Source organism: Poecile atricapillus, chromosome 2 (genome assembly GCF_030490865.1).
Source record: "Poecile atricapillus isolate bPoeAtr1 chromosome 2, bPoeAtr1.hap1, whole genome shotgun sequence".
NCBI classification, from domain to species: Eukaryota; Metazoa; Chordata; class Aves; order Passeriformes; family Paridae; genus Poecile; species Poecile atricapillus.
In genome coordinates, this window is record NC_081250.1 from 54,363,664 (window position 1) to 54,389,920 (window position 26,257).

Sequence of the window (26,257 nt, forward strand, 5' to 3'; positions counted from 1 at the left end):
CTCTGGGGGATTTCCTGTTTGTCTGTTCCTATTCACACACAAACAACAGTAGAAATCATTGACAATTCGTCTATTCCTATAGTGTAGCTTTTCCTTTGCAGGTCTGGCTATGTGTACATTCATCTTCTCCCTATCTCTAAAATATACAGTGAGTGTCAGCACTAGAAGCTAACCTTTTTTTTGGAGCCAGCTAAATATATTTTGCTGGTAGAAAGTTCCTTATTCTGGTAGTCAAACAGGATAATTAGCTACTTAGTACTATGATCATCTGATTTTATACTGCATATAATAAAGTTCTTATGATTTCAAAATTTGAATTGCATGGAAACTCTGTAAGATGTGGTAACTATCCTTTGAAGTTGCAACATGCTGACCATTCAAGAACCCATATGTTTTGCATATAATAACACTAAACATTCACAGGATATTTGGAGAAGTATATTTTCCCAGAGGTAAAGGTTTTGAAGTCCTCAACTTGTGACATGAGACAGGTTGTCTTTCACCTCTGGATTCCTTTGTTTTAGGCAATTGAGACAATGAAAAAAAATCAGACTATGATTATCTTTATGAGGAATTTCACCATTTTTGAAGGGAGGGATGAAAGTCTTCTGTCATCTGCTTGACCCATCACTTCCTGAGAGTTCAGTTTTTAAAAATTCTTCTCTGGTTGTTGTCTCTTGCAAATCAACAGTGACCTTGGTTCTGCAGTGTTTGGCCTTTACCAGTGTAAATCTGGAGCATCTCCATTAATGTTAGCAAAAAATTCATATCCTGGAACCAAAAGGGAGGTTTTACGTCTTTCTACACAATCATTAAAAGATCCCATAAAAAGTAGTTTTGTAACTACAATCCAGCCCACTGAATCATATAAAGAATAGTGATAAAATTAAAGCAGAGTATTACAGAATAATCTGACAAGAATAATTCTGAGACTTTTAGCTGGTGTATACTGCACCGGCATTATTAATTTCCGATCAGCTAGCAAAGTACCTCACCCAGGTATACCTAAGCAAGTGACTTTCATTTAATTTGCCTTCTGAAGGACATGACAGCATCTGTACATTTTGAGATGTAATTGCTGTTATCCTTCAGTTTTTTGAAACAAACACAATCATCCCCCTGAATTACTGACTTTCTGTGACAATTTTTTGAGGTTGTGTTTTTTTAAACTAATATCTTTCAGACAGATCCTGAATAATGTAAGAGGATAAAGCCCACATGAAAAAAGTCAAGAATTCAGAAATAAAATTTTAGCTGTCAAACTTTAACTTAGTTGTTCTTTATTCCCTTAATATTCTTTAAAGAAAATCCATTTCACTCTAGTTCATAAAGAACATTACCCTAGAGGACATAATACCTGACTTTTGTTTTAGGTTGATTTTTAAGTTGGAACATTGGACATTTAAAAAATCCACATTCTAAGCTGCTATTATGAGGAACTGCTGCCAAACATGTGCTCCCATCTTTTGTTGTTTTGGTTTTTTTGTTTGTTTTTTTTTTAAACTGCCTGTGTGAAAGGAAATAATTTCACATCCAGCCCTCAGGATGGATGTACAAGGGTAAAGCAGCCTTTCTCTGTGGGATTTAGAATGGAAAGACAAGTTTCATGGGGGAGATCTTACCACTGCTCTGATTTGGAAAAGTACCCAGACAACCATATACAAAATACAACATCAGTTCCTCTGGAAATAAATCTGTGTGTCATTTATTTGTATATAAAAGTGTCTCAGAATTCCTGGTAATATGACAGAGCATGCTTCAAGACTTAATTACTTTTAGGGAAGCTTGAGCAATGCTACACTTGCTGTAGAAATGCTGTAGAGATGGCTAGAAGGCCAAAGTAATGATCCTTCATGCAACACTTAAGGCAAGGGCTGAAGTAGTGTGCTCAGTTCTGGCTTCTCTCCTGATTGTCAGTACATAGTGTATTTCTATCTGTGAACAAACTTTGGGATTTCATGGAAATTTAAATGGTGAGAGTCAGAGAGGAAAGACCATTAAAACTACTTATCCCACAATTCATTAGCAAGTTTTTAATGCTGAGCCAGAGCTAACACCTAATGACTTCTCATCCCTTCACTACTGTTCTGAAAGTATCCCAGTCATGCAACTGGCTGAGCTCAGCCCAGGGGGAATGCCAGACCTCTCACACTGGTGTCTTTCATTGAATGTAATCCCAATTCCTAAAATGCTCAAGGGATAGTGTTTGAACTAAAAACACCTCAGAGCACTTGGCTTCCTTCTGTCACTTCTGTTGAGTCTGCCACATCCAGACTGCCTTCAGATTGGTAGTTGTGAGCATAGAGATGCTAAAGAGAGAGATATGCCAAGGTATCTGTGTAGAAGTACTGTCACTGGCACCTACCAGGAAAGGTTTTACTTACTTTTATTGTACTTTTGAAAATTAGGGAAACTAACAGTTGAAAGCACCTGTAGATCACAGACAAGACTGGAACTACTCACATTCATCTGATTTACTTTGGGACCAAAGGCTATATAAGACTTAAGACCTCAGGTTCAGTGTTAGTATAACCCTCTTGAGCTATGTTGTCTGAGATAACCCCACTTCTTCCCTACTCCAGCTCTAATTTTTATGTGTGCATTTGCTCTGTTTGTAGAATGACTTTTGAAGCACAATATTTAGCAGGCAGTTTTAGGAAAATACATACAGTTAGTGTGCATATATTACAGCTGTACCAAAACAATAAAATATAACAGAAGCTCCCCTGAAAATATCTGTGTCTCTGTATGTCAATAATCTGCATACAAAAAAGCCCCAAAGCACCCAAAGCATGATAGATTGGGCATTAAGTGATGCATATGTAGTCCTTAAGAAAATACAGGGAAGCTTTGGAAACATTATTTTCTGCTCTAAGAAAAAGTTCAGCAAGCAAGGACACATCTCTTGCAGACTTTTAAATCTATTATCTAAACCATTTAAAAAATCAGTTTGATGCAATTTAGTTGAAGCTCAGATTAATGCAGGTTTAACTGACCACATGCAAGAAAAGCTTCTTATAAACCAATTCCCTTAATTGTCTAGAAAAGGATTGTTTAATTATTAAGCTAATACAGTTTTATTTCTGCACGAAATAGATCCAAATCCATCAGTGTGGATAAAATATTTTAAGTGGTGTCTCAAAATTTAGAGACTGAAGTTGAGAGAGACTTTTCTGGTTTCTAAGTTCAGTTTCACTGTCTAGTGAATGAGACTCCAGTCACTTCACAGCCTACTCTGATGTGTGGAATCACACTACCTATGGGTACAGTCAAAGCTGTTCTTGCACAATGTGAGTGTAGCACGACACATGTAGTGCAAGAACACCCAACTCTAAGAACATAGGACCACTGGACCAGAGCTCTCCTCTTTCTGCCCAGGACTTCTAAGATGGGCAGGGCTGAGCATCAGTATGGATGAGGTAGCTGTTGGTCCATTAAAAAATAATCATGTAATTGGAGTGAGCATCTATGAGCGGCATTAACTAGCATCCTTAGTTTTGGATTCTATACTAAGAGCCTTAGCAGAAATATTTGATTATTAGCAGGATAAAAATTAGGACTGTGATTTCAAGAGGAGAGGTAATGCATCCATCCCTTGCACATGTCTATCAACAGAAGCTGACAGTCAGGATCATCTCCTAATGAAATGCTAATATAGTTATCCTCTTAAGTTATGATAAAGGGTGACTGCTGGGCAATTGCCATTTGTGAATGTCACATGATGAATCTGTGGAAAAAATTAGAGAGTTTTCTATGGGTTTTACAATATTGACTTTAAAAGCAAAAGACCTTTACTCTTCAGGAAGCAGAATCCTAGAATGTTGCAGTCCGCAACTTCAGGATCTTGTCCAGGGAAGCTGCAGGCCACACTAGAAACATCATTAGGTATGCTTTTCTGGTTTATCAGGCCTTTTAGTTGTTTTAAGCTGAATGTCCATAAGGATTGAGTAATACAAGGTGGAATTTCTCAGCCTGTGTGGTCGGAAGACAAAACCTTCACTTGGTTTCCCCTTGCAGTAAAAGAGAATGCACATGCTGGTTTTAGACCTTTAGGGGTTTGTATGTAGCGTCCTACCTGCAGTGGATTTGGTGAAGTAAGAGGAGATGGGAGGCCATGCCCTGGTGACTGGCTGGGTTTCTGAGGGGAGCTGGAGGACTGTGAGGCTGGAGGTGGTTGGCTCTGGCTCTGGGACTGTGTTTGGGTCTGCTGTGGTGGTGCTGATGGCTGTGGCTGTGATTGCTGAGTCTGCTGGGTTGGCTGTGGAGTCTGTGCCTGCTGAGCTTGCTGCTGCTGCTGCTGGCTTTGCTGCTGCTGCTGCTGTTGATGATGCTGGAGTTGCTGAAGATGCTGAAGCTGTTGAAGCTGGGAGTTCAGGGATGAGGTAGCTGTGAATTGAAGAGAGGGAAGGGAGTTATACAAGTTTCAGTAATACCTACTATGTTAAAGGTATTCTGGATAAAATTCTGGTTCTGTTACATTGAGGGGCACACTGCTTTCTGAGGACAGGTGGCCCTGGATTTCAGGATGTGGGAAGAAATTGTCCCCATCAATAGTAGCCTGTGGTTCTGCCTGTATAATTCTGTGATAAAGAGCCAGATTTCCCTGGAGGCAATGAAAGCAAACCTTTGAAAGGGCTAGGGAATGCCCCTAGGATCCCCACAGGATGGGGCTCAGAGTTGACCAGGATTCATTGCTCAGACAAGATTACCAGTGAAGAAAATGGGAATTTTATCTGCCTAGAGAAGAGAGGAACAGATTGTCACTGTACTTGTAAGTATAGCAAGATCTCATAACACGAACCAGTGCTTTTATATAAAGGAGGAGGGAGCCATAGTCATAAAATAAAGGATACTCTGAAAAGAACTTTGTCGTGTCATTATGCAGTAGGTATCAGGAAATAAAACATTCAGCTGTGAAATTTCTTGTGCAATGCCTAGGGAGCAAAAAATACCTAATAAAATGTGTGTGTCTCTGAAATAAGAACTGCTCCTTATAATTCACATCTAAAAGCTATAAATTCCTTCTTGTAACTTGCACTGCTCACTTGCTCCTGATAGTTAAGGTCTGTTGTGTTTGCTAGCATATGCTTCAAACGTGATGTTTGGAAGTGCGTGGCTTACATCAACCTGCTGGCACAAAGGAGCAAACTTTATTTCCCAGAGACACTTTCAAACTGACTAGGACACTCATTAAATTCAGGAAGACAGGAAGTGTGTCATAGGGATGTCACTAAAGAAGAACAGCTTTAAGCAGCAGCAAGAGCATCACAGAAGACTGATGCTTCCTGGGATTATGTCCAGAATAAGTCACCTCGGTCTCCAGCCATACCCATGTTAATCAACATCTTAAGAGTTGAATTAGTTAGCTATAAGATCTCAAGGGAAACAGCTTGCAAGGTCATTATGATATTTTTCACCCTGTATACTGCTTTGCCAGCACCACCCTGTATTATAATTTCTATCCACAAAAGCAAAAGTAAACTGGGAATGAATTAAATTTGTTATTTTTAAAATGGCACTCAGATTTAATGGCCAGAAACTCTGTTGACCAAGTTATTTGTGGACTGGCAGATAAAGCCAAGTCATCTCCACTTTCTTTTCATGCTGACGTCCCTATTTCAGCTTTCTAGATGTCTATGCCCTGAGGCTGAACCTCAGGTCTTGGTGCGACTTATGAAATCAATGAGCCATAAACTGGAATAAGAAAAAGAAAAAGAAAAGAAAATGGAGAAAGATGAGGCAGAAAGGGTAAGCCAGAAAAGGATGTAAGAAGGAAAAGTATAAGACTTGATAAGAAGAGCTGTTGGCTTTCCATTCCCATGCTCATAGCTGCTCTAAATTTTCTTTCAACAGATGCAGGAATCAAACTAGAAATACGCCTTAACAAGAATTATACCCACATGTATGTGACTTCAACAAAGAATCCTAATAACACAAAGGAGGATTGATAACACCAATATGTTTCTATCAAGAAAGTTACTCAAAGAAATTTTGTGTTTCAACACAAAGCAGAGTAACAGTCAAATTAAGAACATACGTAGTATCTCATGCACAAGAATATCACCCTAGAGAAGTAAGGGAAAACTCCCATCAGTTCCCTAATGAGAATTTGTACCTAAATGCCCCAAAGTCAACAGAGTAGTGAGTGGCAATATAATCCAAGGCATATGAGAACAAAGGTGTGTATACAAGAAAGCAACTGCACAGACAAATTAATGATTCATAGCATGAATCATCTCAGATGGCAAGGAAAACCATTCACCAATTCTATCTGTAGGGATGTACATAGAGGCAGAAAGACCCGTACCATTCCCATGAGGAAAAAAGAAATCTAGACCAGCTCCTTCTATAGTGTAGGCCATTTCTTCACCTGTGATAGCTTAGCAGACTGCATGATAACCAGAACCAAGACTTCAAACTGACCCTTACTGCATCCACAGACTTCAATATAGAAATTAATTAAATGACATCCCACAGAAGCATAACTTCTAATCCACATGGCTCATGGAGAGGAATGAGGGACTGTTTTATGTTGTACGTAGACAGTTGGACAGGAGGAGACAAAACCTTCTCTAGGACTAGAAAAGCTTAGCTTTCAGTACTGCTCAGTGTCTCAGTACAACTTAAATGTTGGTGAATTCAGGAAGATTGATATCTCTACCATTCACTTCTGTACTGGAAATGAAAACATTTTTTTCCTGGGGTAGAAGATGTTCCCTGAAGGATAATCTGATTAATGGAGAGTAGTTACTTCATGGAAAATTTTCTGAGTTTATTGCTAGCAACTGCAGAAAATTATTCAAGTAACTTGTGTTTTCATGTAATTCCTTTAAAAAGCCCCTCTGAAGCCCATCATCATGCTGAGCTATAAATTGCATTGAAGTGTCTTAGAGAGGTATGATTGTTTAACATGCTGTTGCTAAACAAACAGATAGGGAATTGGAAGAAGGACTGTTAGATCAGACAAGGTGTTCTGAAAACCACACAGTAGGTGTACCATGAAGGTGGGTTTAGGGCTCAGGATCATGCCTGCAGTCTGGTGCTCGTGCTGCCAGGTTGTACTGCCTCTCACAATGTGTGTACCGTCCACAGCAGGGGTTGTGTCATATTATTGTTTGCAATCAAATCCAATCCAACTCCCAGAGCTTGCTTGCATAGCTCATCCATTATAAATCGTATACCTGTCTAGCATTTGTCACTTTCTGCAGAGCTCGGAGCCTGATGGAATTTCAGGTGGTACAACAGTGCTATGTCTGCATGTATAAAAGATAACATGCACTGCCTACCTCACAGGAATCTTTTTTATGACTTACTGGCTAACAGCTGGGTAAAACTTTGACATATTTTAGTGAAAAGTGCTACTTTCACAATTGCATTCAAGAATTAAAAAGGCTTGCAAAGAATTGCAGAAAGTTCTCTCTATGGTTAAAAAGGTCAACATAAAGTACATTGCTTTAAAAGAGACACAACTAAAAATGTATGCCAGCTATGAAAAACTGAGGAAAATCCACAAAAGCTTTGTGACATTTCAACTCTCCCTAAAAAAATACATGTTGAATATATACCAGGTATCCAAGAAGATGGCAAATATAACTAATATCTATGAAGAAACAATGTCGTGAGGGGTTTTAAAACCTATGGTTCAACAGACATCTCTTTCCATGAGATCACCCCACGGTTTATGATCCTACCTTAAGCAGATTATACTTACTCATAGTGTCAAAGCATTTACATTAGAATACAAGGCATGGAGTTAAGTGGTGCAAATCAATGGTCAAGAGGCAGTGAAAGCAAACTTTCTGATCTCCTAGGTCATCTACTGCAATACTTGTCACAGATCTCAGGCTACTTGGTGGATTAGAGAAAGTTATGACCTAAGGTACATACTCCTCCTTGATTTTCTTTGGGGGATACCTCAGGCATAGTGTTGCCATGCATTTACAATATTCACACAAAATATGTAATTTCATATTCTATTCCTCTGCTGGTTACCTGCACAGGAAACTGAAATAAAATGAAAATGCCCTTCTGCCAAGTAGAGTGTTACAATGGGGAAAATTCACCTCTGAGGCAGCCATGCTGAAAGAAGCAGTCTGATCCATGACAAGGGGATGACTGAAGCATTGTCGTAGTGGGCAAACTGAAGAGACTCTGTCTTTATTTCCCAAGCCTGATTAACAGAAAATAGTAACAATTGTCTGATGCCCCTGACTAATATATTGTGACATAAGTAGGGGAATATCCCTGGTTGTGCTTTATGTTAAAACATACATTTTAGTGTTTAATCATGATTCTCCAAAAAGCAAGGAAGATAAGTATGCTCACAAATGTTTATATAATGAAAACAATTTAAAATTAGGACTCCTTTTTCACCTTTCCTTCACAATGTAAACTCAGATTCTTAAGACCTCTACAGTGCTTGGCAGAAGATCAAATTAATATTCAGGGATTCAAATTGTATCTAGAATCTGCTCTTGTGGATAAGCTTCACATAATGTCTGATTTATTTTATTAATGTTTTGTGCATGTTTGTTTCTGTGTAAAGAGGAAGGAGGGGTAGGAGGAATAAGAAACAATTTTAGCTTACAAACCATTGTGCTACTCTAGCTTCTCTCCTCCTATTTACGTAATTGCACAGTTGTTCTTCAGTGCCTTGATACAATGTACAATGGACTAAAAAGAAGAAAATCATACATTAAACCTTTTCCTATTTGACTGAGCACAGAATTTGACTCTTGCCATTTCAAGGGCTTAATGCCTTTTTCCACGTCCCCAGTAATGGAGAATGGATTTGCATTGCCTTAAACTGAAAAGTGTAACTAACTTAAGCATCTGGGCTTGAGTTTGAGCTGACATGGCTCGCTTTTTTTTCCACCCTGTTGTTTCTCTTTTAATGAGGCTTATGCCTTTCTTTTCTTTGAAACAGATTTCTAAAGATTGAATACACACACTGAACAATCTAATGCAAGCCTGTGTTTACATTCTCTCCCTCCTGGGTAATGAGGGGTAGGTTAGTCAAATAGCCGTGTTTTTCCATATGCTCGGATTTTCTTTTTGAGAGTACAATGCAAGTTCTGTTAAATATGTTAGCATCCTCTTTATGAAAAAAAAAAAAAATCCCTGAAGGGCTGGACTTGTGGCTGAAGAGATTAGTAATGGGATACAGAGCATGTTATTTCTAAACCACTGGTTCAAACTCAGCCTAGGTCAATATAGGGAACAAAAGTCATTGCACTTTAATGGTGCTTTTGCATGTTTTCTACCATACAGAAGATGTATAAATGTATAGAAGTCGTATTCACACACAGATATCCACAGAGAGCCTGTCTGCATTGGAAGAAATGTGCCACATAGTCAAGGTAATAAATTGTGTAATTTAATAAGTGATGGTCTCAAAACGTCTAATGAGGAAGATCAAAAAGACTATGGTCTTGAACGGTTTCAATTGACATCTTTATTTTCACTTTCAGCAGAGAGGCTAAGAATGGAAAGAGTTCACATTTCAAGACATCTCCTTGTTCCTAAAGGTGATCCCTCAAAGTTACAGCTGCAAAACACAGATGGGGTTTGGGGAGAAACTCGTATTGCCAATAGTCCTCTGCACCAATTGTCCAGATAAACAGAGGACTTCACTTTCTCTCGTTGTCACATCCAGCATTATTCATGAGCACTAAATGCACTTTAAAGAATGTAGGCAATAAAAAGGAAGTATTAAGGATAAAGCCATCATAAGTTATATGGTGCCTGTGGTGTCTACATTTTGATGAGTACTGGAGCTTCCCTGAAAAATGATCCACTGCATTAAATAAATCTGACATTTTGTTTTCCTTACCAAACTTTAAAATGTAGAATAATCTGCTAAAATCTTAAGAAATAAAAAAAAAAAAAGAAAGAAGAAAAGTTCTAAGGTGGAGAGCTTGACTAAGTATCAGGACGACTTTATTTAGAATAATTTCTGCTTTAAGATAATCTAGGGGCTATTTTCCTCTAGTTTATGACAACACTCTAAAGTGAGTAAAGTTCCCTGAGTGTATTGTAAAAATTGCATTAACCTATTTAAAATGCCCAAAGGCAAGAACAAGCTGCAGAAATTAGACTTTAATAAGCTATTTGCTTTCTCACTTCAAATGGGACCTTAGGTATCATATTGTACAAATGGTTGAAATGTTAACTGGAGTTGGGGTATCGTCAAGACACAGGGGATCAATCAGGATGACTTGTCTTGGAATTCTCCTTCAAAGACAGGCAATTAAGCATAGCATGACAACACTGTAATTGTTTGAATGCCAAAGTCTGTGTGTCAAACAAGTAATATAGATATGGTAAATTCTTAAATTTTACCAGCCTTTTTTTTTTTTTTTCTGAAAACACAACTCACAGATCAAGTGTAGAGTCTTACAATTATGTCTTTATGCCAGATAAAAGCAGTTTTCTGATTACAGAGTGCAGAGCCAGTTCCAGATTGTCTAAGAATAGAACAGAACATGAATTTGAGTGGCATGGTACTCCTACATAGTGGATTTCCAAACCATATTGAGCCTATAACAATGTTCCTGTGGACCAGAATTTAAGATAACCTCCTAATTTGTGGGAAAAATTCTTCAGGACTCATTAGCAAGAAACTAATTGACAATGAAAAGATTATCATTTAAAGGCCAACAGAACCCAGTGTAAGATTTCACAGCTGAAAGGATATGACTGGGAATGGATGAATGACACAAAGAAATTAACTTTGAAACAACAATCTTCTGACTCAGAGAACAATGACCATGATTTATAATGGACATAAGAGAAAATCTGTGCATTCTCTGCACATACAACCTTTAATGAGAGGAACTGCAGCTTATCTTTTCTCTCCTTTACTTTTTCAGATGCTCTATTATTGATGGGAACCATAATTTCAGTGGCACTTATGCAGATTGTTTGACATACTCAAAGTAGCAAAACTTGTAGAGAAAACAGTGCAACAATATACAGCCCCAGAAGCCTTGGAAAAGGTTGTGCAGAATCCCATCTTACAGTTCAGAGAGTCCCAGTCCACCAGGTATCCTGCCATTTCTCCTGACATCCTATGTGAGGCTTTGGGGCAGAGTCTCATGAAGAGGAACTTGTTGAACTGCTTGGTGGTTTCAGAGTGATTTTGCATTCTTTCAGATAATACAGCTGCAGTTGCATCTTCTATAATTTTTTATGTTAAATGGCTCTTTGGACAAATAAATATTTATCCATTTGTAACTTCAGGAATTGTTCTTTGAAGATTGGGAATTATAAATAAAAATGAAATAACTATAAGTGAAATGTACAGGGTATTTTGTACATGTGTGTGTTTGTGTGTGTTGTTTTTCTTTTTAATAATGCAATCAAATAGCAGATCAAAATGTTTGTGGTTTAAAAGGTTGGTTTGTAGGCTGAGTTTGTGAAAGTGTCCTGGGAATGGCATAGGATAATGTCACATTCTCCCAGCCTCAGGCTACAGTGTCCAGCAGGTGACTTTGTATGAGTGTTAGCTTTCACGTCTCAGATGCTCATTGTAACCATGTTTCTATCAATCTTCACTTCCAGTCTTTTCTGAAAGAAAAAGACTTGAAACTCTGTTTTCTATTAAGAACTCTAAGAGTCAAGCACCTGTAAATTCTGTTCTTTGTGTATGAATTCCAGCCACAGAAGTTAGCTGAACAGCAGTGAGAAGAGGCCATGGAATGACTTAGAAAACAGCAACATATACACTGTAAGGAGAAAGGGAAAAAAAATGCAGTGCAATCCACTTCTTCTCTTTACAATCAATAAAACTACAACAGCAACTACAAGAACCAGGTGCAAAAATGGCAGTTCTACCTTGCTGCACACAAATTCTCTGCTGGAGCAGTGACTTGAGCTTCAACCTTGTTAACAGGCCCTGTTTTTCTCAATATAGCCTTGAACTTGTGCTTTTCCCTAGACATGAAAAATTAAAAATAGCAGTAACCAGGTAAAAAAGGTGGGGGAGAATACAAAGCAAAACAAAACACATGGCTGCAATGCTCCCAGTCCCTGAGGTAGGGACTGAATGCCACTCCTCACCAGCGGGCACACAAATGCAGTACCATGTTGAATGTGGTATTCTTCGCCAGGCACAGAAGAATAAAAATGGGCTAAAAATCTTTGTCTGAGTCACAAGGGACATTGCTTTAATAGCTGTGGTCCAGAAACAATCTCGAGCGCAGGCTGGTGAGGAGATGCTGTGCTAGGTACTGTAACATCACTATGTGAGCAGAAGATAGAGGTGTTCTTTCTTTAGATGAAGGATCAGTGTTTCTCCAGACTATGCAACTACCTCCACACCAATAATTATAGGAGAGCTGGGAGGTGAACTTTCATTTGGTGATCTGTTATACCACAAGTTATTCCTGAAGGTATGTACCACCAGCAAGGTACCAAATATTTGCCTACAGTTGGCTCACAGTAGCTCTATTTTGCTGTCTTTAAGAATCTTCCATGATTTTTATCATATGCCATGCATAATTAAGAACACTGCATTTAGTTATGTGCATTTCAAAACATACCATAGTATCTATAGCTGTTTTCTCTTTGCAATATTTAAGCTGACTACAGGTCAGTTTGAGGCAATCTGCCTTATCCCTTCTTCTAGTTTATTTTACTTGTGGAGAGATTCAAAACAAAGTTAAATAATAGGGAAAAAAGGGTTTTAGACTGTGCAGTTGGTATTTGGCACAGATGGACTGATTGCTCAGTTTTAGCTCACAGTAAGATGAGAGTGTCTGAACATGAGATTTCTTTCCTGTCTCTACTCTTCATCAGCCAAACATCTTGCTGCTTCAGATGCAACTCGTAGTTTGGCTGTGCTTGGCATCACCTTTGTTCAGCAACAGTGAATTAGCTGCTCTTTGGGTGGTGACATGCTCCCATCCTCCTAATTTCCTGCTCACAGAATAAATAAACAAACAACCTGGTTATTCACATACTGCTACATATTCAATTGCTCATCAGTAAAGAGTTTGGGTGGGAGACTTAGGGAGAAGATTTTATAGTCAGTCCTCATTCACAGGCTGTGAAGTCAGTTACACTTCTGTTAGGATGAGCCCCATGCACAGGTGAAGAGAAAGACAGAGGAGTCCAGAAAAGCAACTACATTGTACTTCCCAGTCAATGCACAGTACACTTCATGGCTTCCAAAAGCACATAGAAAACCCCATGCTGTTTGATAATTTGTACATTTTTGTACACTGAAAAGTAGCAGTTAATAGCAGTCCTTTAGACAAACTCCATCTAGATCTTACTTTGGCTCTTAAGTTGCTTCTTCATGGTTATTAATTATTTTTAATTTGAAAGGAACGCACAGACATTAATAAAAGAACTCTCACTTGAATAATGTATTTATTTTCACGGAGCTGGAGTCCCCAGTTATAGAAAGGAGAACAAAATCCAAAGGATGTAAAGGAAGAATTTTCAATTGGCAAAAATATACACTCAAAAATGATTCACTATTTATGTACACATATTCATTCTGAACAGAATATTGGCAGCCTTTTGATGCAGTAACTAACTAATACCTTATTACCCTTATCAATGAAAATACTTGTTTATCCAGACCAGCTAATGGAAGAAAAGCTGAATTTGGTTGCTAATCTGTGATTCTCCAAAAAAACTAACATGAAGCTAGTCTTTGCCTTCCTTAAGGCAACACTGCCCTAATTTTAATATTCAGAATTAGGAAATATTTTAAATAAGAGTTGGAGTCTCATCAGCTGCATTAGCTATACCAAATATCAATAATACTACAAAACATTACCAACACATTAAAGTCTGTTATACATATTAAATACACCTGCTATTAATGGTACTCTTTTTAGAATTATAGAAGAATCCTCCAGAATTTGCTCTAAAAATATAGAAAATTCATAAGAGAATGTGTCCTAACAGGCATATTTTATTCATCCTATAAAAACATACTGGCAGTGATGTATCTGTGTTGTGTGAAGTTTTCAAGCAACAACTACAATTTTCTTTTAAAATTTTCTTCCGTTATAGTTCATATTTTCATAAAATAATGCAAAAGCTACTTTAAATTGTAGAGAATTAAGAAAATTTTGATGATAATGAAAAGACTGGTCATAATGTGAATTTGATTGCTAATGTATAGCCACAGATGATGATGTTTGGGGGTGGAGGGCAAGAGGAGAGAATTCGCTGTTCACAAATTCCCTTGTTTTTGAAATTAGTGAATTTCTCATCCTCTTGCAAAAGCCCACTGACTAGTATAGGTAGAAATTCCATACCATTACTGGGCAAACATCATTACTATACTTATTGCACTAACTCCAGTGCCAATTAAGTACAGATGAGCTTGTTTCAAAAAGGTGTATTTTCATGAAAAGCCTGGACCATTCAAAAGCACAAAACAAAGAAATACATGTCAGTGCCAATACAAGATCTAGATTTTTGCTTAAATTAACTTCTAATTTAAAAAGTTAGTGGAAAAAGCACCGAGCAAGTGGGATGAACTTTCTGTCATGGCAACCCTGAGAACAAAAGTTGGCACAGTTAGTGCACACGGAAATCTGAAACCACTACTTAAATTTGTTTTGCCAAGTTTTAACTAAGTAGATACAAAGACTGTTCCTTTCATTTTCAGTGCCAGGGATTTTGTCTTTACTCTGTTGATTTTAATAGCTCGCTCAGAAGCTTGGAAATGAATGTTTCTTCCATCATCAATTTAAAGCTTTTCCATTTGCCAGCTATGAGTGTTTTTTCTACTGTGTGTTTTCAATGAAGCCGAAATTAATATGGGTCCCTTTGATTTTCCATCCAAGTGCCAGGGAGCATGGGACAAACAATTTTTCCATCTCCATCCTTGAGGTAGAGCCAGGTCCAGCATCACATAACCACAACACTACTCCTTTTCTCCCCTCTTCCCACAGTCTTCAAAAATATGACTCGTTTTGGACTCATATTTATCTAAAGTCTGCCTGGAAAGACCAGCTCTACAGGGGTCCTCCAGCCTTCTATAGGCTATGGCAACTCCTATGGCCATCATCTCCAGTGGTTCAACCACTGTTCTTCTCATGCAGAACCTTCTCTTTGTGCACATATGGCCCCAAAATCTTCACTTCTCGACCAGCTGTAGACATGTTTACTTCTTTATTGCTTATGGAATCCAGCAATCCTCACCTCTGAACAGGGAACTGAATCAAATGAAAATCTGGCTAAACATTGTCAGAAAATAATAATATATATATAATTGTGAAAAAATTTAGCTGTGCAAAAGTTGTGTAAATTCCTGCCTTTATTTTTTCAGGAATGTATAGGGATGTTTTTTTGCCAATACCTACTTAATCATTAGAGCTTTTGAGAACTGTATTAGGAAATAGCTAGAAAGATAAGAATCATAAGTAAAAACTAGTGTTCTGTAAGCATTCATCCAGTGGAAAAGATTTCATTAAGAGGTTTGCAGCGTACACTAGTGACTGTTTTATGTATTTGAATTATGGATCACATGTATTTTAAACTTATAAAGAAACTAATGCCAGGAAAGCATCTTATGTTTCAAAGTTTTACACTGGAAAATTAAGAGTGGAAGCCAAGAACATAAGACCTCTGATATTTGTGAATCAAGACCAGTACAGACAAAACCAGAAATAATTTACTTTTTATTTTTTTAATGCAGCAGTATTCTTAAATAAATTAATTCTAGAACCTCTTAATCATCTCTCACAGGGAAATGACATCTGACCTCATGCAAAATATCTTCAGCTAGGAACTTTGCTGCTTTAACTGATGCCACAATGATTTTCAGACTTGATCACAATATATCTGCAAAATAGAAAAACTTTAGATGTCTGCATGATTCTGTCACTTTTTTCAGCTGCAGCTGGGAGTGACCTTTTTTCTGTGTACTGTCTAATGGGTGTCTTGCAGACCTGCATCTCACTTGACTGAGAGAACTCAGAGTTCCCCCTGTCAACAGCCCTGAGAAGACCACAGGGAAAATGTGAGAGGCACCACCTGCATCTTGTGCCAGCATGGGTATGAATACAGAGCACATGCCACAGAGCAGCTCTCTGCTGCTGAAATTCAGAAGAATGCCATTGGCTTATGTACTGATATGCAACTTTAATTTTCCCACAGAACACTTTAATCAGAAACCACTTTCATAATTTGTAAACACTGCCAAATGTTTGATTCTAGGCTGTTTAAGAGATCAGACCTTTGGGTAGAAAAATAAAATAAATAACAATCATACCATCAAACAAAGAAAACAGTTATAAATAATTAAATATGCTGCACTGACACATACTATTCCCATCTGGATGCTGTGCTTCCACAATACAAAGCACAGCTTTTCTAATTAGGAAAAAAAAAATAATTTAAAAACATCCTGTATGACAGAACAAGTCAGATCAGAAAAATGGACTTACGACTGACTGTCATACCCATGGAAATCAGCACCTGGGAATCCACTTCCTACTTCTGAACCTATCAGACCTACACCACCTTGGGCACAGGAGCTAATCTCACTGCCTCGCTTTCCTGTTCTACAAAGGAAAAAGAGGGATAATAAACTTCACTTCCCTAACCACAGGAAGCTAATTTAGTGAAATGCAGCAATGTGTGCTAAAATCCTCAAAAAGAAGGGGGTCAAAGATACACAAAATTTTATTTCCCCATGGAGAACATTGTAACACCTACATAGTGTTAATGAGAGATAGATGATTTAAAAGCAGCCGTTGTTTGGTCTTACTTTTTGATAATATCTGGGTAATGCTTTTATTCCCAGCAGCTCATAGAAGTTTTTGAGATCTAGAACAAGCAGGATGTCTTTTAAGATGAACTCTCAGCTTAAGCACATTTTAGGCCCTTATCTCACACTGGATTGAAAGGATGCCTCAGAATGAACACCAGCCCCAGATTTTCTGGAAGATTAATACATATATTTCACTGCACACCTCTGTGAGCACCTCTATAATCAGAGACACATCAATGGAGCTAGCTAAACTAAACTAGGTAATGATAATAACAAAAAAAAATCCAAAAGAAAATCCCACCAACAAAGCATCAAAGATAATAAAGTGCAGGAAGCTAGGCCACAGAAACAGGAGGATGACAAAAGACAATAAAGAAAGGAAAACAAATTCAAGGGCGATAACTATAGGATCCCAGTGGGCTTGTTATATGAATAGTCTGCAGGCAACCACATCCTGCTGCTGCGATGCTTCATAAATTCTATCATCTTGTTAAGAAGCTGAAGACTACTGACCTCACTTCCTCTGCTAATAAGACTGTGCTGCTTTGTGCATAGACTTTTATGATGCTTATGAAATTTGAGCCATTGTGTGAGCCTCCTTCCTTCTTACACCAATGATCAACAAATCTTACCAATGACTACCGCCTCCAAAATTACAAAAGGACAAATGGGAAATAGCTTCTCCCTCTTTTGTGCAACATTCCCTTCTTTCCCTCTTCCTAAATCCTTGTAAAATATTTTTTAGACTCTTAGGACCAGTGATGCTGAGACTTGCTTGGTTTCTGAATATAGTAAAATTAATCACAGCAATAAAACAAGAAATCTGAGTAGCTTTTAAGATGTTCACGTATAGGGATGACATTTATACATGCCTGAAAGACCTTCATGCATTATGAAGCCTGTACAGGCAATAGTCAGCCATTGTGTCCTGAGAGAACACATAACAAGTGTCGAAAGGCCAAAAAGAGAGCAGTCACAAAGGTGTTTTGGAAATACTCTCCCACAAAAACTACATAGGCTCTGTACGCAAAAGCTCTCCTTATTGGAGCTCAAAATAGGAGAAAACAACTACTCTTAGCACGTACTTTTGAAGAGCAAAATATACAAAGGCAGCCAAGACAAGGTCCACCCCAGCTGGCTACAGCTACTCATGATCATGAAAAATCCAGAGAAAGGCAGGCCTGTGACTTGTCCTGTTCATATTTTGTATCATTTTCTTCCCAGTCTAAAAAGGTACAAGACAAATCAAGGCAGTCCTTTTGTCTTTACAGGACAGGGCAAAAATGCGTTCACACCATAAAAAATAGCAAAGGCTTGTCTGTCAGCTGCCTACAGCTTTGAGAGTTCAGTAATGTAAGTACGTGCCAAGGATGTGCCTTTAAAATTTTACAGAATGCAACTTAAAAAAAATGATCAGCCATTATTTCTTTCTAGTATCCCCACAGAAATCACTGGCACAGGGAAAAAAAAAAGTACCAAAACCCAAACCCTCATAGGTGCCTTCTTTTCCCACAGACATCCTCTTAGCCTTAAAAGTTAAAACCCCCAATGGTCACCTCTTGCAGCTGGTGGATTACATTACAGATGTCCTTGCTGAGTAAGCTTACCTTTAGTATCTCAAAACAAAATTGCTGCAAATAAAAATATACAAATCAACACAGCTGACAAGGTCAATAAGACCAAACTCTTCTTCAGGTTTCACAGAGCAATGAGGATGGTCATGGAATTTGCATTTCTGAACCAATGAGGAAAATGCAGCCTTTAGTTACATAGCTCTAAGAGCTCTATGTCTCTTGGATATGATTTTCTCTTTGCTTCAGTTGTGCCACTAATGCTGCTCAGTGCTTGCTTTGCCACCCTTAATAGATAACACAGCAGACATCCACCGTCCAGACTTCCTGTTCTTTCCAATCAGGAAGGTATGCAAATTCTTAGTAGAGGATACCACAATAAAACTTCAAATAAAACAGTCAAAACCAAACCATAATGAAATACAGTCCAAATATCCTAGTTTTTTTCCTGCCTTTTTCATAGCTCCTACATGGGATCAAATACAATCTTTATTGTGTTGTCACTCTTATATTTAAAAAAATACATTCAAAGCCAGCTTATATTTAACAATATCATTATTTTCTTCTCTACAGGACATAAGATGGCATTAGGAGCCTGCTGAGTGTTCTCAGACAGATCCAATCTGTTCTGCCTTGCACAGACCAGTGACCAACTTGACTGACATTCCAGAATGGCCCTGTGGAGCATTAGGTACCACCACCAGCTCTTCCACATGTCTCTGTTCCAGGGACACTGCAGAGTGCACACAACACTTACAGGAGGAGGGTGCACAGGGAAGGCAGGCAGGAAGGCAGGCAGGCAGGCAGGAAGGAAGGAAGGCAGGAAGGCAGGAAGGCAGGCAGGAAGGCAGGAAGGCAGGAAGGAAGGCAGGCAGGAAGGCAGGAAGGAAGGCAGGAAGGAAGGAAGGAAGGCAGGAAGGAAGGAAGGAAGGAAGGAAGGAAGGAAGGAAGGAAGGAAGGAAGGAAGGAAGGAAGGAAGGAAGGAAGGAAGGAAGGAAGGAAGGAAGGAAGGAAGGAAGGAAGGAAGGAAGGAAGGAAGGAAGGAAGGAAGGAAGGAAGGAAGGAAGGAAGGAAGGAAGGAAGGAAGGAAGGAAGGAAGGAAGGAAGGAAGGAAGGAAGGAAGGAAGGAAGGAAGGAAGGAAGGAAGGAAGGAAGGAAGGAAGGAAGGAAGGAAGGAAGGAAGGAAGGAAGGAAGGAAGGAAGGAAGGAAGGAAGGAAGGAAGGAAGGAAGGAAGGAAGGAAGGAAGGAAGGAAGGAAGGAAGGAAGGAAGGAAGGAAGGAAGGAAGGAAGGAAGGAAGGAAGGAAGGAAGGAAGGAAGGAAGGAAGGAAGGAAGGAAGGAAGGAAGGAAGGAAGGAAGGAAGGAAGGAAGGAAGGAAGGAAGGAAGGAAGGAAGGAAGGAAGGAAGGAAGGAAGGAAGGAAGGAAGGAAGGAAGGAAGGAAGGAAGGAAGGAAGGAAGGGTAAAAATCCAGAGTCAAATGTGAGTGGCACAGATATAATTCTTTATGAAGGAGCAGGTAAGATTGATTGTCAAGGGTCAAAAGGCTAGGTCAAACTCTGCTCATTCGTCAGCAGAATGTCATTTTTGTTTTCCCTGTCACCAGATAGCTTAAAAAAAATTGCAACTCCTTCCTCATTATCTAGGACTTGGGTCCCTTCCTGCCATCCAGTATTAATGAAATCTGCTTCAAGCCTGGCCTTCATTTTTGAGGTTCTTCTTCGTGTAATTCTTTCCTTTCTTAAGTACTACAGACTGAGGACAATTTTAAAGATTGCTTTCTCACACAGAGTAGTTGGAAAATTGCTGCTACAGTGAGAATGATTTGAAAACATACATGCAGTATAAATGTCTGAATGAACAAAAGTGTAACTAAATCATAGCAAGTCCAAAGCCTACACAATGATGGTATTGAATCATGGTTAGATCTCTGCAACTGATATGGAATTGTTAAAAAACATGATAAAATATTTTGAAATAATTTATGAAACACCCCCCCCCCCCCCCCCCACCACATTTTTTGTTATAATTACTGGCTATGCACCACTGGAATAAAATTAATACTGAAATTATCCATCAATTTACTGTGAATATGATTTATATGTGCCTGATTCAGGTAAAAATATGTCAAATAATTACCTTTAAAAAAATTAAACATCTAAATTAATTGAAGTTAAATGACACCTCTATTGTAATGTTTCAGCTGGGTTGAAATGGGATGTCATCCAAAGGATGCTTCCTCAAATAAAACCATTTTGTGTCAAAGGTAAGTTTAGGTGGAGTTATCCTCTTTTGAATTTAGATAAAGACAATACTTATGTGTTTATTCAGTGCTTTTCGCAAAGGGATCTCAGGGTAAATGACACAAATAATTAAACCTCCTCTAAAGACTGTCCCTATGAGAACTACCTCTGTGTTCACAGGAACAGAATCAGGAACCATTTGGTGACAGAATGAGATGATTTTCTAAATTAATTTTCCATAAACACATTGCTGAAAAGGGTGGCTTAAGTATGTTAACTGATTGACATAATACCCCTTTTTATCTATACAAATGACCTTTTAAAATATTTATAATCACTCTTGGGCAAAAAACATCCTGAAATTCTGTTCTAAATTGGCATAGAGTAACATTTCACACAAGTCTAATTTCCTTGCATAAGCAAATGCGGTGACTTCCGTGAAACTATCTGTGCTAATGGCATCTCAGACAGGAAATTCAAAATGTTTCATGGAAATGATCAGTTTTAACGGTGAAGAGCAGATAAAAAGAAATGATAGCTCAAAACAAAAGGTTTCAAAGTGTGTACTCTCCATTTGCAGCTTGGGAGAGCTGTTTCCAGGCCTGGCTGCTCCAGAAACACAAGCTAGTGTCTGTTTGCTTCCAGCCACAGACAGAGGATAATACCAATTTTAAGTGTACAGAATTCAACTCACAGAGAAGTGATTCACAAAATTATTTAAAATAGGCACAAGAGGCACAAGTTGAAAGTAATTAGTTAATCCAAACCCTGAAAGCACCTGGCTCTCCTGTGATATTCAAAAGCCAATGGTGATATTTGAAACAGAACAATTTTTAGAAACTTCTGGTATTTTCTGAGCTGACTGGGTTTTCAGGGCATATAAAATGATGCATTTTCAAAATGCTAGCCATGAAAACTCAGTTTTGATAAAATTATAGGAAATTTCAACAAGATAAAAGAAGGACAGTGAAGGGAAATAAAGAGAAAAAACATTCTTATACAAAGCTAAGTTTTCCTTCAGGATGTTTTTTTCACTCCAAGGTTCCAGTAGCAACAAAGTTTGACTTTTGAAGTTTGAGGTCAGATGAGAATGACAATAATTAGAATTTGAATAGAGGGCTTGTCATTAAAATAATTTTGTTTAGAGCACTGTGTTTGACTGTACATTACTTGTCTAGCCATATGGCAATGTGGACATTCTTCTGCACGCGTGCTGCTGTGTATCAGCTTAAAACATGGAGTACTCTACATCACTCATGTGGGAAGCAGAAGTAAAAGATCAGTCCCAGTATGCAGATAAAAGTAATTGTAAAACAGAGTTGGGCTGTGTCTAGGAGAGCCTGTATTTATTATGTAAAATGACTGATTATATTAAGCCAGCTGGGTTTTGCATGGGACCTTGTTCACTGAAATATTAATAGATGACATTTAGCTAAACAGTACAACAGAACCCTGATAGTGTTCTGAGAACTGTCACTGTAAACACACTTTACTTCCTCCAATAAATACTAATTCGTAGCAGGTTGTTACCAAACTGCCATGCTTTCATCTGAGAAGTAACAGACTTCTCTACTACCTGCAGCTTTAGAAATTACACAATTTCTTTTTGTTTTCTTTTTGCTACATCTAGCAGAGAACCTGAAGAGGCAGCAAGTCCTTTATAACTCAGGCAGGAGCAGAGAGTATGGTTAGGTCCCTGTGGATATAACACAGGCAGCTGCTCTCTTCAATAGTCTGGAAACAACACAGATTGTCAAGCACTACTTCCAGGTGTGGTGAAACACAAAGTTTCAGCTCCATAAGTGCATTGTTCCCCTCAATGAGCTGAGGAACATTCGTTAATTGCACAGAACACAATAACAAATGCTGCATATTTTGTGAAGAAGACAAGATGTTACATGAGCCTTCACACCTGCTGAAAGTCAGTTCACTATAGCACCTTCACTTACTTCTTCCTTCATACATTAAACTTCCCTCTTTGCTCCCTCCTTTCACAAAAAAATACCTTTTTAATTTTCTTTTGTTTATATTTTTTTCTCCCTCTGTTTCCTTTTATTCTAAGGTTCTTCAGGGATCCCTGTGTGGATTTTCTGGTGGCCATCAGACAGCACCTTTACAACTCTCTTTGCATGAAACAGAACCATATAAGTGAAAAGCAGTTGAACTTCTCTCAATTTTGGCAACAGCAGTTTGAAAGCTGTCCACTGAGTTGAATTTTTTTTTTATAAAAAAAAATCTATGCTCTTTTCCATGTTATTCAATGCAAGAGTTTTACAAGGAGAAAATGAGCTGAATTTTATTCTCATTTGCTTGAAGACTCTTCCATGGTTTTTAGTCTTTCAGTTGTTATATACTGAAGGAGAAAACAGTAGTAAGCTGCTCTGTCCTTGTATAGGATATTTGAAAACCTTCTCACTATTGTTTTAATCAGACACTAATGGCACTTCTCCTATGGCCTTCTCTGCCTGCCTGGTTCTTACACGTTATTTTTAATACTGATGTTCATGTAACTTAAACCCATTTCTAAGCCAACTTTTCCTTACAGAAATTTGTCCTCTCACCTCCAATTTCTTTCTTTTGCTGTTTTCTGCAGTATTATGATCATGATAACAGATTTGCTATTGTGACATGAACAACATTTCTCTGACTGAATTTCTTCTGCTTAACTGTGTGTCAATTCTAGTTTGCAGATCCATGTAACACAAAATATCATCACTTTTCCCTGTCATTAGAGTCTTATGCCAAGCCTGTTTCCTAAGTGGCTGGGTATATTTCCCTCACATCTGCATATGCCATCCCATCTCATCCCCAATCCTGCTTCATATTTCACACATGATGTGGATTTCCACTTTCAGAATTTTTTGAGGTTTTGAACCTTAATATATTGACTGAACTGAACTGTATTCAGTTGCTTAAGGCTAACATTGTCTTCATGAAATTTATATTAACCTGCCACTATGGCAATGTTACAGCTCCCTCCAATCATTACCTGGCCCTGATACTACCTGTATGCCCCCCTCTAATCTCCTATGATGAACTCCAGGTTTATGGGAAAACAGATGAAATTACATATATGTTCTGATCATGATGATCTATCTTTTTCAAACCTCCCTTCCTTCTGTGGCTGTGCTTTAGGAATCTTCAAGATAATCCTAAAACTCTTCACCATGAATTATGCAAATAAATCCCAAACTGGATTTTCCAAAGAATCAAGGAACCAACAAGCATGGACTTCGCAAAATAGAAGAGAAGGGTCTAGAAGGCTATAGTGAGAGCCATTAAAATAAACATGTGCTGTGAGCAACAAGCAATATAGGGATATTATTTCTTTGATATCAAACGAGACCAGGGCTAGGCAAACCCAACAAAATGAAAATATTGTCCCTGAAAATGAGGCGTTTAACAATTTGTTCTAAAATTGACTTTGAAAAACACTCTGTGTATAAACCAACAACTGGTGAACTCAAGAGTTCTTCTACCTGCTTCAGAGTGAAAATCAGCATATAAAAATTAAAAGATCACAAGGGGTATTCCCACTTCAATTTATTGCTGCCCCTAGGATTTTTTTGTGTCATTAAGTGACTACTACCTATGTGTGAGAGAACGAGCAGAATGTAAGGAAGTGAACAACAGGGCAGAAGACCATGAATATCGCTTAATTGCATTCTAACATAATTTCTAGCTTTGAATTTAAAGGTCTCTAAATACTCAAACTGTGAGCCGGATGATGCAGTTATCACTTGAGCATAATTCCTATTCACTGAAAGAAATTTGCCTGAGTAAGGACTGTAAGAACTTAGAGGCTTCCCCTGTTACAAGATTATTCTTTATGCCTCACATGTATCATGAGTAGATGGAGCAGACAGCTACATAAAAAATCATTTAAAGAAAGATCATGGACAGATACAATTTCTTAGCATTGGAACGTAGGGCTTTATAAGAACTTTAATCAGAGAGTTGTGCATTGTATGATTTTGTTGCTTTCATTTTCACACTAAATGGAGATTTAATATGACTACTTCCATTTGTCACAAATGCACATAAGCGAGGCTGAAGGATTAATATGCAGAGACCTGATATAGATTTCTTCAACAGGAAACTTTGTATTTCTGTGGTAGTAGCAATACTGCTATTTTAAGAAATGAGGGTCAAATTAAATATTTAGTCCTGTAACAGTGTTGCCAACAGTGTCAGTAAATTTATGAACAGTTTATAATTTTAACTGTCCTTTAGACAATGGGTCATATGTGCATTAAAGTGGTCATAATAACCTGTCAGTAAAAATCGCCTGTAGACCATTCATAAGAAAAAAAATGTTTGCAAGTTCAGCAGCTCACTTATGTACTAGCAGAACAGTTTATCCTGTGAAGTGGTACAGCACACCCCTCCAGAAAACAATTTCATTTTCACCTGATGCGCTAACTGAGATTTTAAGACTTTTTTCTTTCTTTTAATTTCCAGAATTCCTTTTCAGAATTCACCAAATACCACTCTAAACATACAGTCATTGAGTAGAAAATTGCCTGCTCTTGCCCTTAGATCTCTCCCCTAGAAAAATAAACTACTCATCTTTGACATAGAAGTCTAAGGAGTCTATAGGAGTCTAAACTCAGTAGTGTGCAGAAAGTGAGAGGCTTTCCAAATACTTTTGGAGACAGAATTCAACAACCTAAAGCCTACTAGTCAGTGCATTAGCTACAACTTCTTCAGTATTTGTACATCTTCATTCTCTCTTCTCCTCTTCAGATCTGCTCTCCCTCCTGCTGCAGTAAGCTACTTTTTGTAGGATCAGGCCCACCACACTGCTCCTGCATTTGATCTCAGCAAGCAGAATAGTTTTCAGGCCTGAGCCCTCCCATGACATCACCTAGCAGAGTATTGAAATCTCAAATATTATCCATCAGTCAGTTATTCCTAGTGCTACTTGTCCCTCCTGGCAGGGTCACAGCACCAGCAAGGTCAGCAACAATCTAAAGTACAATGTTCACTCACTAAAGCAGAGCCTTCCCCTCTTACTGGCTTAAGAAATACAGCAAATGGGAGTGAAAGCATTCAGCTTTGAACACTTTGAACATTCTGCAGTGAGATGTCACTTGCTGAGACATTAGAAAAGAATACTTTTCTCACAATCAGGCACACCAGCTAATTCATGAGATTTATGTTTACCTTTGAGAGGAAGAATTGCCTACATTTACCCAGACCATTACACAAAGTGGATTAAAACAAACACACAGCAGGTCTGCTGATGCCTTATTTCAAAGGCAGTATTCATGCTGTGGTCAAGCCCAAAGAAGGTGACCCCAGTGTCCCTGCCTAACAAGCATCCTCTCTCATGCTAGCAAATTAAAGATTACTTGCTTCCAATTCAACAAAAATGAGGTGAACTTAATTTTGCCTAGGCAGTGTCTCTGCAAGTGTCAGTGAGTATTTAAACTGAGCATTTAGACATTTAAGGCTGAGTGCTTTCCTTTCTTTAAAAATCCCAAATAAATCCAACTTGAAACAGCCACTGATGGAGACCCATTGAAGACAACTAGAAAACCAGCTAAATATGCATGGACAGTTACATAAAGCCAAGTTCAGGTGAGGATCTTTCTCTCTAACTCCAGATGGAAGTTTATAATACTGGGGGAAAAAAAGACTGCTCTTGATTCCAGCCCCGTATTTAATGCCTCCAGAATTAAGACCTGTGTTTTCCTAAGAC

The 26,257-nt window shown here is 38.2% G+C and overlaps 1 protein-coding gene across 2 annotated transcripts in view; it reads right to left on the reverse strand.

The window, feature by feature from the left end:
• POU6F2 (POU class 6 homeobox 2) overlaps positions 1 to 26,257 on the reverse strand; it is a 259,099-nt gene that overhangs the window by 92,992 nt on the left and 139,850 nt on the right. For both annotated transcript variants that reach the window (XM_058832032.1, XM_058832031.1), the window contains one exon: positions 4,076 to 4,386. In XM_058832032.1, the coding sequence (XP_058688015.1) occupies positions 4,076 to 4,386 (311 nt within the window). The remainder of the gene's footprint in view (positions 1 to 4,075; positions 4,387 to 26,257) is intronic.